The 18,289-nt window shown below is 46.4% G+C and overlaps 1 protein-coding gene across 1 annotated transcript in view; it reads left to right on the top strand.

Annotated features, from left to right (window-relative positions):
- EMC2 (ER membrane protein complex subunit 2) overlaps positions 1-16,956 on the top strand; it is a 201,185-nt gene extending 184,229 nt beyond the window's left edge. Inside the window, exon 12 of the mRNA XM_082259776.1 lies at positions 16,783-16,956. Coding sequence (XP_082115902.1) covers positions 16,783-16,869 — 87 coding nt within the window. The 3' untranslated portion in view covers positions 16,870-16,956. The remainder of the gene's footprint in view (positions 1-16,782) is intronic.
- The last annotated feature ends 1,333 nt before the right edge of the window (positions 16,957-18,289 follow it).

An 18,289-nucleotide genomic window follows, 5' to 3' on the forward strand; every position in this document is an offset into this window, starting at 1 on the left:
CCCATTAATGCAGAGCGACCATGTGTGTGCCCCTATTAATGCAGAGCGTGTCCCTATTAATGCAGAGCGACCATGTGCGTGCCCCCATTAATGCAGAGCGACCATGTGCGTGCCCCCATTAATGCAGAGCGACCATGTGCGTGTGCCCCCAATAATGCAGATTGACCAGTGTGTGTGCCCTCAATAATGCAGAGTGACCAGTGTGTGTGCCCCCAATAATGCAGTGACCAGTGTGTGTGCCCCCAATAATGCAGTGACCAGTGTGTGTGCCCCCAATAATGCAGTGACCAGTGTGTGTGCCCCCAATAATGCAGAGTGAAAAGTGTGTGTGCCCCCTATAATGCAGTGACCAGTGTGTGTGCCCCAATAATGCAGTGACCAGTGTGTGTGCCCCCAATAATGCAGAGTGACCAGTGTGCGTGCCCCCAATAATGCAGAGTGACCAGTGTGCGTGCCCCCAATAATGCAGAGTGACCAGTGTGTGTGCCCCCAATAATGCAGAGTGACCAGTGTGCGTGCCCCCAATAATGCAGAGTGACCAGTGTGCGTGCCCCCAATAATGCAGAGTGACCAGTGTGCGTGCCCCCAATAATGCAGAGTGACCATGTGTGTGCCCCTATTAATGCAGAGCGTGTCCCTATTAATGCAGAGTGACCATGTGCGTGCCCCCATTAATGCAGAGCGACCATGTGCGTGCCCCCATTAATGCAGAGTGACCAGTGTGTGTGCCCCCAATAATGCAGATTGACCAGTGTGTGTGCCCTCAATAATGCAGAGTGACCAGTGTGTGTGCCCCCAATAATGCAGTGACCAGTGTGTGTGCCCCCAATAATGCAGTGACCAGTGTGTGTGCCCCCAATAATGCAGAGTGAAAAGTGTGTGTGCCCCCTATAATGCAGTGACCAGTGTGTGTGCCCCAATAATGCAGTGACCAGTGTGTGTGCCCCCAATAATGCAGAGTGACCAGTGTGCGTTCCCCCCAATAATGCAGTGACCAGTGTGCGTGCCCCCAATAATGCAGAGTGACCAGTGTGCGTGCCCCCAATAATGCAGAGTGACCAGTGTGCGTGCCCCCAATAATGCAGAGTGACCAGTGTGCGTGCCCCCAATAATGCAGAGTGACCAGTGTGCGTGCCCCCAATAATGCAGAGTGACCAGTGTGCGTGCCCCCAATAATGCAGAGTGACCAGTGTGCGTGCCCCCAATAATGCAGAGTGACCAGTGTGCGTGCCCCCAATAATGCAGAGTGACCAGTGTACGTGCCTCCAATATTGCAGAGTGACCAGTGTGCGTGCCCCCAATATTGCAGAGTGACCAGTGTGCGTGCCCCCAATATTGCTGAGTGACCAGTGTGCGTGCCCCCAATATTGCAGAGTGACCAGTGTGCGTGCCCCCATTAATCTGGACCGCCGAAGCGGTCTGCTTCCTTCTGTCATCAGTGGGGGGGTTAGAATTGAGAGGATCGGAGTGGCTGTGTTTAGCGCTGCATGATTACAAAAAGCCGAGTACAAGTTCTTCTTACACGACGGAGAGGATGTCCTACAAAGTCCCGCCTCCTGGACACCGTCTCCTATGATAGATGTCACCAGTGTTCTGTCTATCATAGGTAAGAGCCGGCCCAGGAGGCGGGACTTTGTAGGACATCCTCTCCGCGGCAGAAGAACTTGTACTCGGCTTTTTGTAATCATGCAGCGCTAAACACAGCCACTCCGATCCTCTCCATTCTGCCCCCCGCTGAGACAGAAGGAAGGAGACCGCTTTGGCGGTCCAGATTTTAATCCGTGTGGGTCCGGAGGCGGCCCGGAGTCCGCCTATTGAGGACCCCGGTCATAGAGTCTTTAAACCTCAGCCAGTCTAACCAGGTTTTCGTAAACTTGGATAATTTGTCGAGAGAGATACTAATCAGTTCCTCCGTCACTTCCATGTGATTTATTCTATGGAACCATTCTCGCGTTGATGGGATAGACGTAGATCGAGGGACACAAAGTTTCACAGCGTTTAACATGTACATGGCTAGGCATTTCTTGTAGGCAGACTTTGGCAGCACAGAGAAGTGCAGTAAAAATTGCTCTGGTGAAAAGATTGTCGCAAGAAGTGACTTCTCGTATTGTCTTGTGTACTTTTTCCCAGAAAGGCTGTAGAGCCGAGCTTGACCACCAAATATGAAACATGGTTCCGGTTTCTAGATTGCATCTCCAGCACAGGTCGGAGACCGCCGGGAAGAATTTGTGAATCTTGGAGGGCGTCTTGTACCAGCGGAAGAGGATTTTATAGCCATTTTCCTGGATAACATTTACTGAGGCCTGATGTATCATTGCGCAGATGCTTTTCCACTCCTTATCAGATAGGGAAAGGTTCAAGTCTTGAGACCAAGCCTGGCAAAAAGGAGACGAGGATACAGGGGGAGCATCTGAAATGAGTCCATAGATCATTGAGATCATATGGCATTGAGATTGGGATTCATCGCAGATGGATTCCATGTCATTAAGAGGTCTCGTCCAAAGAGTGATAGATGCTTATTTTTAATGTTTTACATAGCTATACCTTCAAAAGGGGCCAGCCTGAAGTCATCTAGCAGGACTTAATTTTCTGACTATAGTTTCACTTTAACAGCATTTGATCCCATTGTTGGCCATTAGAACCCAGCACTGCATTTAACCACTTGCCAACCGGGCCAATTCTGAGACCAATCTACATGTAAAAATCGACTTTTTTTTTTTTTTCTATCAAACTACTTGGACCCCCAAAACATTATTTTTTTTTAACAGACTCCCTATAAAATAAAATGATGGTTGTCGCAATTTTTTATTTCATGGTATTTGCGCAGCGCTCTTTCAAAATTTGCCTGTCGGCAAGTGGTTAAATGTAACCATATGGCTACACTTAGAGGCGCCTCTCTTCTCTTTTATACTCTGTAGCTTCTGCTGGATTTTGCTTCTAATTCCCTTGTGGAGGCGCCATTTGTGGATGGACATTTTATGGTTACACAACCTATCACATTGCTATACAGCATGGGTAATGAATTAAAATTCAAGGAGGTCCGGTCAGTAAAATTTTGTTTGGGCCGAGGTCCGAATCTGAAGTCTGAGCTATGATTTAGAAAGATGGGCAAAACAAAACGTGTCCATCAGCGTTGCTCTTAACATAAAATATGCCCATCAGCGTGACCCTTAATATAAAATAAGGGGCACGCTGATGGGCACATTTTATGTTAGGGGGCACTCAGATGGACACATTTTATGTTCGGGGGCACTCAGATGGGCATATTTTATGTTAGGGGGCACTTCGATGGGCACATTTTATGTTAGGTGGCACTCTGATGGGCATATTTTATGTTAATGAGCACTCTGATGGGCACATTTTATGTTAAGGGGTACGCTGATGATGGGCAAAACAAAACGTGTCCATCAGCGTTGCTCTTAACATAAAATATGCCCATTAGATTGCCACTTAACATAAAATGTGCCCATCAGCATGACCCTTAACATAAAATAAGGGGCAAGCTGATGGGCACATTTTATGTTAGGGGCACTCTGATGGGCAGAAACAAAATGTGTCCACCAGCGTGACCCTTAACATAAAATATGCCCATCAGCGTGACCCTTAGCATCAAATGTGCCCATCAGCGTGACCCTTAACATAAAATAAGGGGCACGCTGATGGGCACATTTTATGTTAGGGAGCACGCTGATGGCCAAAACAAAACGTGTAAATCAGCATTACTCTTAACATAAAATATGCCCATTAGAGTGCCCCTTAACATAAAATGCGCCCATCTGTGTGCCCCATAGCATAAATATGTCCATCAGAGTGCCCCCTAACATAAAATTTGCCCATCGGTGTGTACCACAGCATAAATATGCACATCAGCATTCCCCTTAACATAAAATATTCCCATCAGCGTGACCCTTAACATAAAATAAAGGGCAAGCTGATGGGCACACTTTGTTAGGGACACTCTGATGGGCAGAACAAAATGTGCCCACCAGCATGACCCCTAACATAAAATATGCCCATCAGCATGCCCCTTAACTTAAAATAAGGGTGACGCTGATGGGCACATTTTATGTTAGGGACACTCTGATGGGCAAAACAAAACGTGTAAATCAGCGTTGCTCTTAACATAAAATGTGCCCATTAGAGTGCCCCTTAACATAAAATATGCCCATCAGCGTGACCATTAACATAAAGTAAGGGGCACGCTGATGGGCTCATTTTATGTTAGGGGCACTCTGATGGGCATATTTTTTTTTTTTATGGGGCACTCTAATGAGCAAAACAAAATATGCCCATCAGTCTGCACACTTGTTAAAGCTTATAAGAGGTTTTTTTTAAAGTGCAGCTATTACATTGGGGACTGCATTGCTTTCTCCCCTAAACATGTGCTCCACATACCTGGAGCCAGGAGCTGAGCCAGAAGCCGCGTGCAGGGGGGCGGGGCGCGCACATAATGTCACGCCCCAACTCGCTGCCTGGATGAATGGGAGCCGCAGTCAGGAGCAGGGGGCGGGGCACGCATGTGATGTCACGCCCCTGCTCGTGGGCCGACAGGACACAGACCAGGAGCCGCAGTAAGGAGGGGGCGTGGCGCACACACAACACGTCACTGGTTGCTAGGACACCCGCGGTCCCAGCAAACCAATGACTGAGTACAGGTAGCAGCCTCGCGGTCCGGGCCATTTAGTGACGGCTGCTATACAGTAAATCCCCCTCCATCGCGGGGGTTACGTTTCGGACCCACCCGCGAAAAGTGAAAATCCGTGAAATAGAAAAAACCTATTAGAATACACTGTAGGCATGTTTTTTTTAACTGTCACTGTACTTTTAAAAGCATTTTAAGGTCTTTAAACACACTTTTAAAACAATAGAAACTCATTTGAACACATAAAAGATACTGAGAGAGCAAGAGCTATGGAAAACACAAAAATAATTAATTTTCAATGATTTAATTATTAAAATAACATTACAGAAAAAAACCCCAATATACCGGGAACCGCAAAAACTGAACTGCGATGGAGCGGGGGGTTTACTGTAATCTTTTTCTGTGTACTATAAACTGAAGGATTTATGAATAAATAGTTGTGGAACGAATCATCTGAGTTTCCATTATGTCTTAAGGGGGAATTTGCTTTACTATAAGAGTGCTTAGGATTACAAGCATGTTTCCGGAACAAATTATGCAATCCAAGGTTATACTGTATGTATTTTTATTTCCTACACTATCCTGCATATTTTTTTTTTTTTTTGTTTAATTCATTTAGCTCAGACATTTACCTTAAAATAGGAGCTTGATAAAGTCAGGCTTTAAGAATATCATATCTTAAAAGTACAATTTATATTGTTTTGGGGAAGCTGCAATGGAGGAAGGAGCAGGCAGGCTAGCATTGTAAAAGTTAGTATAGTAAAGGGGAATAGCTGGATTTAAAGAGACCTTGTCACAGAGTCGTGCACTTAGTGCAGGGAGTACATGCAACAAGTAGTAAAGCACAGCAACCACTTATCTTTCAGTTTTATGCTTTGTCTATGTAGACCCAGTGTAGTCTGTAAAAAATCTTAATCGTTATTGGCTGCATACTGAAACAAACTGGTAACATTGCAACGCGTTTTGAGGAATACTGTCACAGCCCAAACGCGTTTGTTTGTTACCAGTGTGTTTCAGTATGTAGCCAATAAAGATTTGGGTTTTACAGCCTACACTGGGTGGCCAGCTTGAATTTTCTATAAATCTGATCTTTGTGTAGGAGAGAGCACTATAGCCAGAGCACCGATTTTAAGTCTTCAGAAGCTGAACTTACAGTTGCCGTTGGGTGTGGTTTGTCTGCTATAGATTGCCAGGATAAAGGACTTTTACTTATCTTAACCCTTGCTTCCTCACCACCACTTCTGTTGATTGTCCTGTATTGTGCATGATGATGTCACAGCTGTGACGCCGGCTGGGGCACAGAAGGTGTTGAGAGACAGGCCTGTGGAAGTGAGGGATAAGGTAAGTAAAAACTGAATTTTACTGGTACCTTAGACAAACAGTTCACCTTTTAGCTGACCTCAAGGCAAAAATACTAAATACTTTTCTCTTACGTCCTCCGACAGTCGCCGCCTCTTCATATTCGTCACAATGGGGTATTAGACTTTGCTCCGAAGGAGTAGCTAGGCAACAGAATATGTTAACATTAAAGCTTTTAACATATCCCACCCTCAAGGGGTGGTCCCCTCAGTCAATACCCTCCTCCTTCCTGCAACCATATCTCAGTTTCAATGTCTAGCTTGTCAGGAGTGGCTGTCTCTCTCTGTGCTGGGGCTTTGTGCCCCAGCCTCTTTCTTCTTTTTTGATTTTTTGTTTGAGTTTTTTCTCTCTCTTTACTTAGCTGTTCTTTTTGTCAGCATTAGTTAGTTCTTCTGACGAAGAGGATCATGCGGGCTGGGTCTCGGGCTGATCCCCCTGGTCGCAGGTCGTGGGTCAGTGGCTTCCCAGCCTGCCATCGAGCGCTCAGCCAGGTAACGCTCCTGGCGCAGTGAACGACCCATCCCTGTTCGGTGCAGGGATGATTGGTGAGGTGGCTACCTCACTGGACGCTGTGCGGTTTCTTAACCCCCATTTTGTGCGTCTTGTATGCGACTCTCCCTGCCTCATGTGCAGCGGCTTGTTCGCCTGTGCGGGTCCCCCACACCATTGAGAGGTAAGTGTATCTATGTGGGGACCTGTCTGTCGGGGGGGGGGGGGGTGTCAGTCTGGGACTGTGTAACCTGCCTCTGTTCTCACTGTTTGTCTCCCTATCACTCTGCTGCATGCTGCGGGCTGCAAGGGGGGGGGGAGCTGTGTGACACTGTCTGTGTCAGCCTTGTTCAGTGTGAGAAGCTGTGTGCTGTGGGGCATGTTTTGTGGCATGTTGGGGCACGATACAGCAATCGCTGCGGCGATCTGCCATGTTTTTTTATATGGATGGTGTTATGTGCATGACTGTACTGTAGGAGCGGCGGTTACGGCGCCATTTTTCCTGCACTCGCTCCGGCCGCATGTTCTCCATGCAGGCGGCCATTTTCTTGTAGCCTCTCATAGGCTTTAATAGAGCGCCCTGGTTTCATCACTTCCTCTTCTCCTGGATGCACCGATCGAGGCAGCGGCAGGGGTCTCCTCAGGTTTTATCCTTCTGTTCTTGCTATATCCATTGCCTGTGTTTCAGTTTATTGTCCCTGTGGGGGTCTCATTGTGCTTGTGTGTGGTGCGGTGGGCTGCGCTCGCCGCGCTTGTTAATGGGGCAGTTAACCCTTTATTCTCCGGCATATATTGGGGCAATGGATTCTCAGGAGGGCAAATTTCCTGCCACCTTGGTGGAAAGCCAGGGGACCGCTGTTTCCCCCCCAGGGGGGGATTTGGCCACTATTGTGGCTGGCCTTGCTGCTCAGGTGCAGATGCTGGTGGCTGCTCAATCTACTAAAAGACCCAGAGTTTCTATTTCCTCTGATTCTGAGGGTGAAGGTGATGGGGCTGTTATGGCGGGGGTCTCCTTATCAGGGTCCCGCTCCTCCCTGGATCTCGTGGGGTCCGAGGTGGAGGCTGAGGTTGAGGGTGTTGATAATTCTCCCCCTGGCTCGCCTGAAGAGCTTGCAATCATGGATGAATTGATTGCTTCCATAAAACAAACGCTGCGTTTGCAGGATGAAGTGTGTCCCCCCCGCTGCCTTGGCGGCTTATGGGACGCAGAGAAAACGCAGGACGCCGCAGGTTTTTCCCTGCAATGATGATTTTCAGCGCGCTGTTAAGGAACAATGGCGCAATTTACGCAAACCTTTTGCTGTGCCAAGTAGGTTCAAGCTGCGTTATCCTTTTTCGCCTTCCACTGATGAACGGTGGTGTGTGCCACCCCCGGTGGATCACGCAATTGCGGTTTTGAACAAATCCACTGCGATTCCTGCAGAGGATTCCCCGGTGTTCCGGGATGCCACGGATAGGAGAATGGAGTCTCTTGCCCGTCATACTTATTTTGTTACGGGTTCGATGCTTAAAGCTCGGTTTGCCTCTCTTATGGCGGCCCAGGCTGTCGCAAGTTGGACGCAGATGCTTAGGCGCGTCCTAGTGGCTGATTCGGCCTCGCCGGCGACCCTGGATATGGTGGATCAAATCCACCAGGGTGTCATGTATCTGTGTGATGCGGACTTGGACTTAGTCCCGTTGGCTGCACGTGTACACAGCGTGGCGGTGTTGTCTCGCCGCCTGGTTTGGTTGAAGTGTTGGTCGATGGACCAATCTTCGCGTAAGACCTTAGCCAATTTGCCTTATGATGGGTCTCGCCTTTTTGGGGAGTCCTTGGATGCGTTGATTAAGGGGATCACCGGAGGTAAGAGCACTCTCTTGCCCCATTTCTCCAAGGCTAAGGGGGCTTCTGGGAAGAAGCATGCTAATTTTCGGCCTCCTCAGGGGTCCTTTCGTGCCTTTCGGTCGCACTACAAGGGCAAACCGTTCAAGGGACAGGGCTCTCAAAAGAAGCCCTGGTCTGGTAAACAGAAGTCCGGTCAGTCCGGCCCCGCTGCCCATAACAGTGTGGCCTGAAGGGGCGCCCTCACCCAGTTTTGGGGTGGGGGGACGCTTGCTCGGTTTTCTTCAACCCTGGTTGGCCCGCGTGCGGGACCGGTGGGTTCAGGAGATCGCTCGATCTGGTTACAAGATCGAGTTTCTCTCTCGGCCGGAGAGCAGATTCTTTCCCTCGAATCTTCAACTGTCTCCAGAGCGTTTACGGGACCTGCACCTGGCGGTGCGAGACCTGAGGGCTCAAGGAATGGTGGTTCCGGTGCCTCATCGGGACAGATTTCGGGGGTTTTATTCCAATCTGTTCACCGTGCCCAGGAAGGAGGGCAAGGTTCGTCTGATTCTGGACTTGAAGGCTCTAAACCGCTCTGTGCGGGTTCGCAAGTTCCGCATGGAATCCCTGCGGTCGGTGGTGGCTGCCCTGGTTCCGGGGGAATTCATGGCCTCCATCGATTTGAAGGATGCGTATCTTCACATCCCGATTTTCGAGGGTCACCAGAGGTACCTCGATTCGCCATTGCGGAGGATCATTACCAGTTCGTGGCGTTACCTTTTGGTCTCGCCTCGGCTCCACGGGTTTTCACCAAGGTGCTTGCACCGGTTCTGGCCTTGTTGAGGGCCCAGGGCATCTCTGTCCTGGGGTATCTGGACGACATTCTGGTTCGGTCTGCGACCAGCCAGGGTCTGGAAAAGGACCTGTCTGTCACGATGCAAACTCTGCAGGAGTTTGGTTGGACGATAAATTTTCCAAAGTCGACACTGAGTCCGTCGGTTCGTCTTCCCTACCTGGGAATGATCCTGGACTCGGTTCAGGCGAAGGTCTTCCTGCCGGAAGACAAACTCAGGACTCTTCAGGAGGAAGTCAGGTCCCTCAGGGACGTTCCGCACTCGTCTCTGCAGACGTGCATGAGATGTCTGGGATTGATGGTCTCGGCCTTCGAGGCGATTCCCTTCGCCCAGTTTCACACGCGGGGTCTCCAATCGGAGATCCTGTCCAGGTGGGACGGGCGACCTCAATCTCTGGATCTTCTAATCTCGTTGGGCCATCGCACCAGAAGGGACCTTCTGTGGTGGCTCCAGTCCCCGATGGCGTCGGGGGGCAAGTCTTTTCGTCCTATCTCGTGGACGGTGATCACCACGGATGCCAGCCTGTCGGGCTGGGGTGGTGTTCTGGGCGTTCTGTCCGCCCAGGGAACTTGGTCGGAGGGGGAGTCCTCCCTTCCGATCAACATTCTGGAATTGCGTGCGATAAATCTCTGCCTTCATCATTGGACGGACCGGCTGCAGGGCTGTCCGGTCCGGGTGCAGACGGACAATGCCACGGCGGTGGCCTACATCAACCACCAAGGGGGCACCAGGAGTGCCCGAGCGGCTCGAGAAGTGGCCGACATTCTGTCTTGGGCCGAGACTCATGTCCCGGCGATAACGGCGGTTCACATTCCAGGGGTGGAGAACTGGCAGGCGGACTATCTGAGTCGCCAGACCCTGGATCAGGGGGAATGGTCTCTCCACCCGGCTGTCTTCCAGATGTTGTGCGCGAAGTGGGGTCTTCCAGATGTGGACCTGTTCGCGTCTCGTCTCAACAACAAGGTGAGAAGGTTCGTGGCAAGGACGCGCGACCCTCGGGCAGACGCGTCGGACGCGTTAGTGGCCCCGTGGCATCAGTACAAGCTGATGTATGCGTTTCCACCGATTCAGTTGCTGTCCAGGTTCCTTCGCAGGTTACACTCGGAACGCAGCACGGTGATTCTTGTGGCGCCGGATTGGTCTCGCCGGTCCTGGTACGCAGACCTCGTGAATCTGGCGGTCGACGCCCCGTGGCGTCTGCCTCTTCGAGACGATCTCCTGTCTCAAGGGCCGATATACCACCCTGCTTTACAGTCGCTGGCTTTGACGGCCTGGCTGTTGAGACCGAGGTCCTGAAGGAGAGGGGTCTCTCCCCTGAGGTCGTTCATACCTTGATCAACGCGAGGAAGTCTTCCTCGGGGAAGGTTTACTACCGTACTTGGAAGGCCTATTTTGCCTGGTGTGAGTCCAGGGGGTTTTCACCCCGCACGTACTCGGTTTCTCGAGTATTGTCCTTCCTTCAAACAGGTGTCGATCAGCGTTTGGCGCTGGCTACGATAAAGGGTCAGTGTTTGCGCTGGCCGTTCTTTTTCAACGTCCCGTGGCTTCCAACTCCTTGGTTGGCACTTTTGTTCAGGGTGTGCGGCATCTGGTTCCTCCTAGGAGGGAACCTCTGCCTCCTTGGGACTTGAATCTCGTTCTATCTGTGTTACAACGTGCTCCTTTTGAACAGATCAGGGAGATCTCGTTGCCTATGTTGTCCAAGAAGGTCGCCTTTTTGGTTGCGATCACTTCGGCTCGCAGGGTGTCGGAGCTGGCGGCTTTGTCCTGCAAGTCTCCGTATCTGGTTATTCACTTGGATAAGGTGGTCTTGCGACCTAATCCTTCCTTTCTCCCGAAGCGAGTTTCGGAATTCCATCTCAATGAGGATATTGTCTTGCCTTCGCTGTGCGCGAAGCCTAAACATCCGAAAGAGGTGAGGCTACATTCTTTGGATGTTGTTCAGGCGATTAGGGTTTACCTTAAATCGACTGAGTCTTTTCGAAAGACGGATTCTTTGTTTGTTCTTCCGGAGGGTCCTCGGAAGGGCATGGCGGCGTCGGCCTCTACCGTCGCCAAATGGATCAGGCAGACCGTTGAACAGGCATATGTCTTGCAGGGGAAAGTTCCCCCTATGCCTGTGAAGGCGCACTCTACTAGATCTCTGAGTACGTCTTGGGCCTGTCGTCATGGGGCTTCTGTAGCCCAGGTGTGTAAGGCGGCGACCTGGTCGACCGTACACACTTTCACGAAATTCTACAAGGTAGATGTTCCGGCATCGGCGGATGCTTCCTTTGGCCGCAAGGTTCTTAGTGCGGCTGTTCCCTAGGGTCACCTGTTGGGATCCCTGGCTGTTGGGATATGTTTTTTTTTTTATCCCCTGGTTATTTGTTTTTCCTGGGTTGTTGCTCCTGTTGAGCAAGTTTTTTTCCTATTGCCCAGCTGGTTTCCTTCCTTTGGTAAGGTTCGTTTCTTTGATGCGGAGACTGCGTTGCCTTACGGCGCGGATGCGTTTCCCACCCCTCATGTTTGCACTGCTTTGGGACGTCCCCATTGTGACGAATATGAAGAGGCGGCGACTGTCGGAGGACGTAAGAGAAAACGGAATTTTTGTAAAATCTTACCTGTAAAATTCCTTTCTCTGAGTCCTTCGTCAGTCGCCTCCCCTGCCCCTCTTTTGGGGTTTTGGTTATATACTCTACTGCTATTCCACTGAAACTGAGATATGGTTGCAGGAAGTAGGAGGGTATTGACTGAGGGGACCACCCCTTGAGGGTGGGATATGTTAAAAGCTTTAATGTTAACATATTCTGTTGCCTAGCTACTCCTTCGGAGCAAAGTCTAATACCCCATTGTGACGAATATGAAGAGGCGGCGACTGTCGGAGGACTCAGAGAAAGGAATTTTACAAGTAAGATTTTACAAAAATTCCGTTTTTTTAAAGAGGAAATAAACTCTTCCCTTTTTTTTTTTTAAAGTTTTTTTTTCTTCCCTGGCATCGCATACTAGCACATTATGTGACGCCTCCAAAACGAAGCCCTCGTCGTCCCCACTGGCGGCCGCATCCATCTTCTGCCATTTTCCTTTTTGGTCTGCGGACTCTGGCTATGCTACAAGCCGGGAGCCGCGTGGCGTCACTCCCACGCAGGAGCCGCCGGTCACGGTACAGAGCTCTGAAGAAATGGCACGGGAGGCCGTCTTCAGAACGCATGCACCGATGACGTCCTCGGCTGCATGAAATGTAATTATCTCCTAAACGGTGCAAGTTTAGGAGATATTTACAGTACCTATAGGTAAGCCTTATTAAAGGCTTACCTATAGGTAAAAGTTCTAAGAGTGGGTTTACAGCCACTTTAATAAAACCATTCCATCTATAAGAGGGTGAGGAAAGTACTAGGGGATAATTTAGTATGCCGCAGGAAAATGCCAGCAGGAGTGGAGTTCAGAGAGATGACCTCATCATGTCTGTTGCTGCTCCTTCACTACCCAGTTGTGGGCAGGGTGGTGACCTAGCTGTGCTGCTTGGCTATAATACAAAAATGTCCGGTTACTTGCTTTAGCTGTCTGTCTGGCAGAGCTATGTTATCCTCAAGGATGTATGGACAGAAATACAAATGCTTTGACATGTAAAACATGCTAGTTCTTTTACCGTGGGTTCATCATATACAGAGTTCTGTGACTTGGTCTTGGGGACTTATATGAAAACTATACAGCAATAAGCAGGAACACCTGGTGTAACCACGATTTTTGCTTTTTTTTTGTACAAAACAGATACACTTCTGTGCCTCTTTAATTTCTCAGTATTAAGTTCCATTGGATTCATCATTAGCGCTTCGTTATCACACGTAGTCTGTGTACTGTTGGCGCTATATAAATCGTGTAAAATAATATTAAATCTAAAAGCCCTTTCCAGCCATGATTGATCAGGGAGCTTAGCTGGAGGTCACAAACAGGTTAACGGCACCCTTTGCTTCTCGGTGGAACCATTTCATGATCACATAATCCTTCCACACACATCATAGCAGACTTACTAAATGAATTTAACTTTGGGGAAGCTCATAAATCACCAATGTAACCTGAAGAATTCTAGAAAATCAACCATTATATTGAGAATTTATTAAGTGTTTTAAACGCTCACATTAGAACGAGGAACAATTTCCCCGACCAAAAGCAAATTACAAAAGTGTTCTCTAGAGAAAATCGGGCTTTATTGGCGGGGTATTGAAAACGTGCCTTTCGCTGACAAAAGCCAGCGATTTACCTACTTAATATGTTTAGTATAATCAGCCTGATGAGTGATGGCAGTTGTCAGTGCTGTTAGAAAACTCATTTTGAAATCAGCATGAAGTACTCAACAGCTCACCATTCAAAGGCTTTCAGTCAACTAACAGAGCTGCCGGGAAGTGTAATTATAGGACGATATAATTGGCTGGCCTTAATTTCTTCCTGAGTAAATACTTGTGAGTGGAAATTAAACCTCACTTTAATGGTATACACAACTGTTAATCTTCTCTAGTGCTGCTGTGCTATGCAGGTTACTGGTTTATTGCCGGTGCAGACTATATGCACTCTTTGTTTTCTATTTAGTGCTAAGGTTTTGATAAAAATTTAGGACTTAATTTAAAAGTGTAAAATACGACAGGCCTGGTACTTTGAGAAGATTTTAACATCTTTGTCTTTCCATGCCGTTCTGGTTAAAATGTATTCAAACGCCAAACAAAAAGTAATGCATTTCAGCTTACCAGTCCTGAGATGTTGCTGCATTAGGTTACTTTTCTTTTTTTGTAAACTTGTTTTTTATTTTTTTTTTTTTAATACAAATAACATTAATACATACATACATACTAATGCCCTAAAGGGGGTGAACAGTACATACATTAACCAATTTAAAACCCAACCCAAGAGGGGGGGGGGGGGTTATACATACATGTAAAAGAACATATACATAGAGACACCTTCATTCCACCATGGATCAGTAAACCCCCACCATACCACTCTTCAGAATCTACCCAATCATTCTGATACTGTATATGATCAACCCAACAGCCCCAAACCACATTAAACTTTTCCAATGTTCTCCTGTTTGTAGACATGGTTTTATACAACGGAAGTGTCCTATTTATAATTCTTTTCCAAGTTTGTACTGTGGGTGGTCTTGATTTTTTCCATGAAAGTGTTATTCGTTTCCTTGCATAGTATAATAAAAGTGTCAAAAGAGTGCGGGTGTCAAACCCATCCTCCAATCCTAGAAGGCATACCTCCACTCCTGGCTATAATGTGATATCTCAGCTATACGTTTCATTACTCCCCTCAAAAATACCTGAATCTCAACACATCCCCAAAAAGTTATGATCAAAATCTGCATAGGTGGCAGAACACCACCAACAATCTGGGGATTGCCCAGGATAGAGTTTTGCTAGCTTAGCCGGGGTATAATGGACCCTGTGTAGAAATTTGTATTGAATAAGTTGGTCTCTGGACGATACCAGCCTAGACAAATTAATATTCCATATATCTTCCCAATCATCTCCATCCAATTGTGGCAAGACAATCCCCCACGCTGCCCAGCAGCATGCGAGGTGTTCCAAACTATCCTTAAATAGATGTTTGTAAATATTGGATAGTGGTTTTACCAAGGGAACTTTTATAAGAAGAGATTCCATCTCACCCACCCGGACCTGAACCCCCGTTACATCAAATTGGGCCTGAAAAGCACGCCTAAGCTGTAAATAACAAAAAAAGTGAGAGTTGGGAAGATTAAACCTGTTTTTTAAGGTCTCAAATTGGAGAATTCCCCCCTCACCAGCTGTGTCACCCAACATCTTTATATTATACCGTGTCCAGATGCGGTGAATAGAAAAATGTGGTAGGCGAGGGTTCTTCTATATTGGCACATGGGGTGAAATTACTATATATACACCTAAATGTATGGTTGAGAGGAGGCCATTTGTTGCCTCTTCACCGCCTGTTTCAGCCCCCTAAATGCAGCACCGCGGTCCCATTCACTTGAAAGGGTCCCATGCGGCAGGTGGTAGTACCCGCTGAACGTAACGGGATATGATTCTGCCGTGGCCACAGTATTTGTACATGACTGGCCACTGCCTTTTCAGTTAGGGGAGGAAAAATGTGCCTCAACTGCATGGTTAACTGTCCCAACAAGTGTGAATGAGCCCTTCCTGTGCTTGGAGGACATGCCTATTTCACTGCACTATATCTGTGAAGAAGTAGCATTTTTACCATAGGACAGGAAGTGTTAGGACTACAGAGCACCTCCCAACTCATCCTCATCTCCATAATATAGAGTCAGGTGAGGTGTTCTGTAGTCTGGAGATTTCAGGGCAGCAGAGGTGCAGTTGTTGTCAAGCGTACTGGATTTCTGGCAGCAGCAATAAATATTTAATTGCACTTATTAAACCAATATAATCAAACACTTTCAGTGATATAAGTTAAATATAGGCATACCCCACTTTATGTACCCTCACTTTACATACACTCGCAAGTACAGACACATTTACATCTATGGGAAATCTTGGTCAGCTTGACATGGCACTGCGCCCGGTTTTTAACATTGGCATCTATGGGAAATCTTGGTCAGCTTGACATGGCACTGCTCCTGTACAATAAGTGACAGGGACACCAAACTTGGGGAGCACTGCGAGAGGACCCAGGATTACAACATATCTAATTTTGGAGTCGACCAACTTGCCTACATTATCTACTATGTCTTATTCCTGGGTCCCCTTAACGTGCTCCCCAAGTTCGGTGTCCCTTGGTCATGTCAAGCTAACCAAGATTTCCCATAGACGCCAATGGTAAAAACCCGGAGCAGTGCCTTGTCAACCTGACCAAAACTTCCCATAGAGCTAGTGTATTTACATGCATTGAGAAGTGAAAAAGGTATTGCTTCACTTTAAGTACATTTTCATTTTACATACATGCTCTGGTTCCCATTGTTGGTCTGTGATTGCAGCGCTGCTATAAAGTGTAAATGTGCATAAATACTCTAAAGTGCCAAAAAATAGGTATTGCTACCTAAAAAATATTCCATAAAGTGCAATAATGCTGTGCTAAAAGAAATATTTCAATAAAACTTATGTGATATCAATAGACGACAAGTGCAAAAATGATTGCTCTTAAGAGTCCAATATATAAGTCCTTTTTCCAATTTTCCAAACTGGTTCCCATTGTGTACTTAAACATGGGGTATCCCTGTAAATGTGTTTTGCTGCTGAAATTATACTTTTTTTTTTTTTTCCAAAATGGTTGTGCGTCCTCTTAATATAGGTGCAACCTACTACATTCTAGTTGACCAAATATGAGATATGTGCAAAACATTCTTATGACCGCGCATGAGTATTTATTGGTACTTTTAGTGATATATTTAACAGACAAAAAGGAAGCAAATAAAAGAAGTTCATTGTTGCGGATTGCATACACTTTGATGTTTAATGTACGCATTAAACTGAAACCAGTGGTAGTTTTCCAATCTGCGTGGAGTACAGCTATAAATCTGAAATATCAGTTTTGAATTAAGTTTTTTGCAAAGTTCTCTTACATTATGTTTTGTACATTTTAATTTTTTTCAATAAAAATCTATTTAACAGTTTTGCTCTGTGATCCGAAGATGAATTTAATTTTATTTATTTGTATTTCAGCTTGCAGGTCGGACCATGCCGGATACTCAAACATCTCTGAAAGCCGTAGAAAACATGTTGGAAACATTACAGATTACTCAGTCCTAAGCTTTCTAAAGCCACTACCTGCTAACTGTACCCATGTGACCCAGATCTTTTAGTCCTCGTTTTGTCCTTAAAGCGGATCGCCAGCTGAAAAAAAAAAATGAAATAAGAACGATACTGTTAGTAGTATTTATTCTACATTAGGGGAAGTATGCAGTCAGCCACCTGGTGATGCTATAGAAAAATGGCTGCCCAGTTTTATGTTCTGATATCACTAGCTGAAGGCTCATACAGGCGTGCATGACATAGATGAACCACTGTGCCAACATGCATGATCACATCTGGTACAGTCTACCCCCACAGTGTGCACTATGGATGTTACCAAGAACTGTAATTCCCACAAATGAATGACGTCGCACCCTCCGAAAATCAGACCTGCAGCTTGCTTCAGAAGTAACCCTGAAGACACCCTGAAAGCAGAATTTTTTCAGATATTTTGAAGCTTCCGAAATCTGAATTTAGGTGGGTTTTTCTTGGGGCTGTTCTTTCTGTGTCTGGAGTTCCACTTTAAGTTGGAAGCCCTCATGTTATGAGCTTGACATGTAATCTTAAGAATGCAGCCTTTTCGTTCCCTAGCTAGATGTGACATCCCAAAGGCATGGAAAGACTTGGCGTATATTTTAATTTCTGAAATAACAACCATCATTTGGCTGTGAAGAAATGAATGAAAATCAGTAGCAATTCATATTTGTAGACAGGAATGTTTTATGCCCTAATGTGTTAATAATTTCACTGAAACATAATTTATTTGCTTCTATGGTTAAATCAAATGAAAAATAGCTTCTTGTTTAATTAGATGTTATACACAATTTTTTATTAAAAAAAAGATTTTTCCTCACTAATTTTGTTTAAAGATCTTCATAAAGGATTCTGACAGGAAGGTATAAAGTTGACTGACAGTTAAACTTTTAATGGTTGGATGGTGCATTGCTTGGTAATGATACAGCCCTTTCTTTAGACTAATATTAGCTGTTTTTTTTTTTTTTTTTTTTTTTACTCCATAAAGCCCTACTAAATTTTTTTTTTCTCTTTATAATCATGTAGCACACTGTTTTTCTTATCTACAGTATGTTCCCACAAATTCAATTTTAATAGGAATTTTTAGGTACATTTAATAGTACAAGGAGAACAACCCATCCAAACAATGTTTTCTTTTGTACTAACTATTAAATGTACCTAAAATGGCATTTGCGTGTATGTGGATCAGTAGGGATGTTGGTACACCTTGGAGGCTGCTCACACTTATTAAACTAGAGAGTGTAAAATCTGGTGCAGCTCTGCATAGAAACCAATCAGCTTCCAGCTTTTTTTTTTTAAAGCTTAATTGAACAAGCGTAAGTTAGAAGCTGATTGGCTACTATGTACAACTGCACCAGATTTTGGACACTCAAGTTTTAGTAAATCAACCCCTGTATTTTTATTT

This window comes from Pelophylax lessonae (genome assembly GCF_965119305.1).
Source record: "Pelophylax lessonae genome assembly, chromosome: 5".
Taxonomy (NCBI): domain Eukaryota; kingdom Metazoa; phylum Chordata; class Amphibia; order Anura; family Ranidae; genus Pelophylax; species Pelophylax lessonae.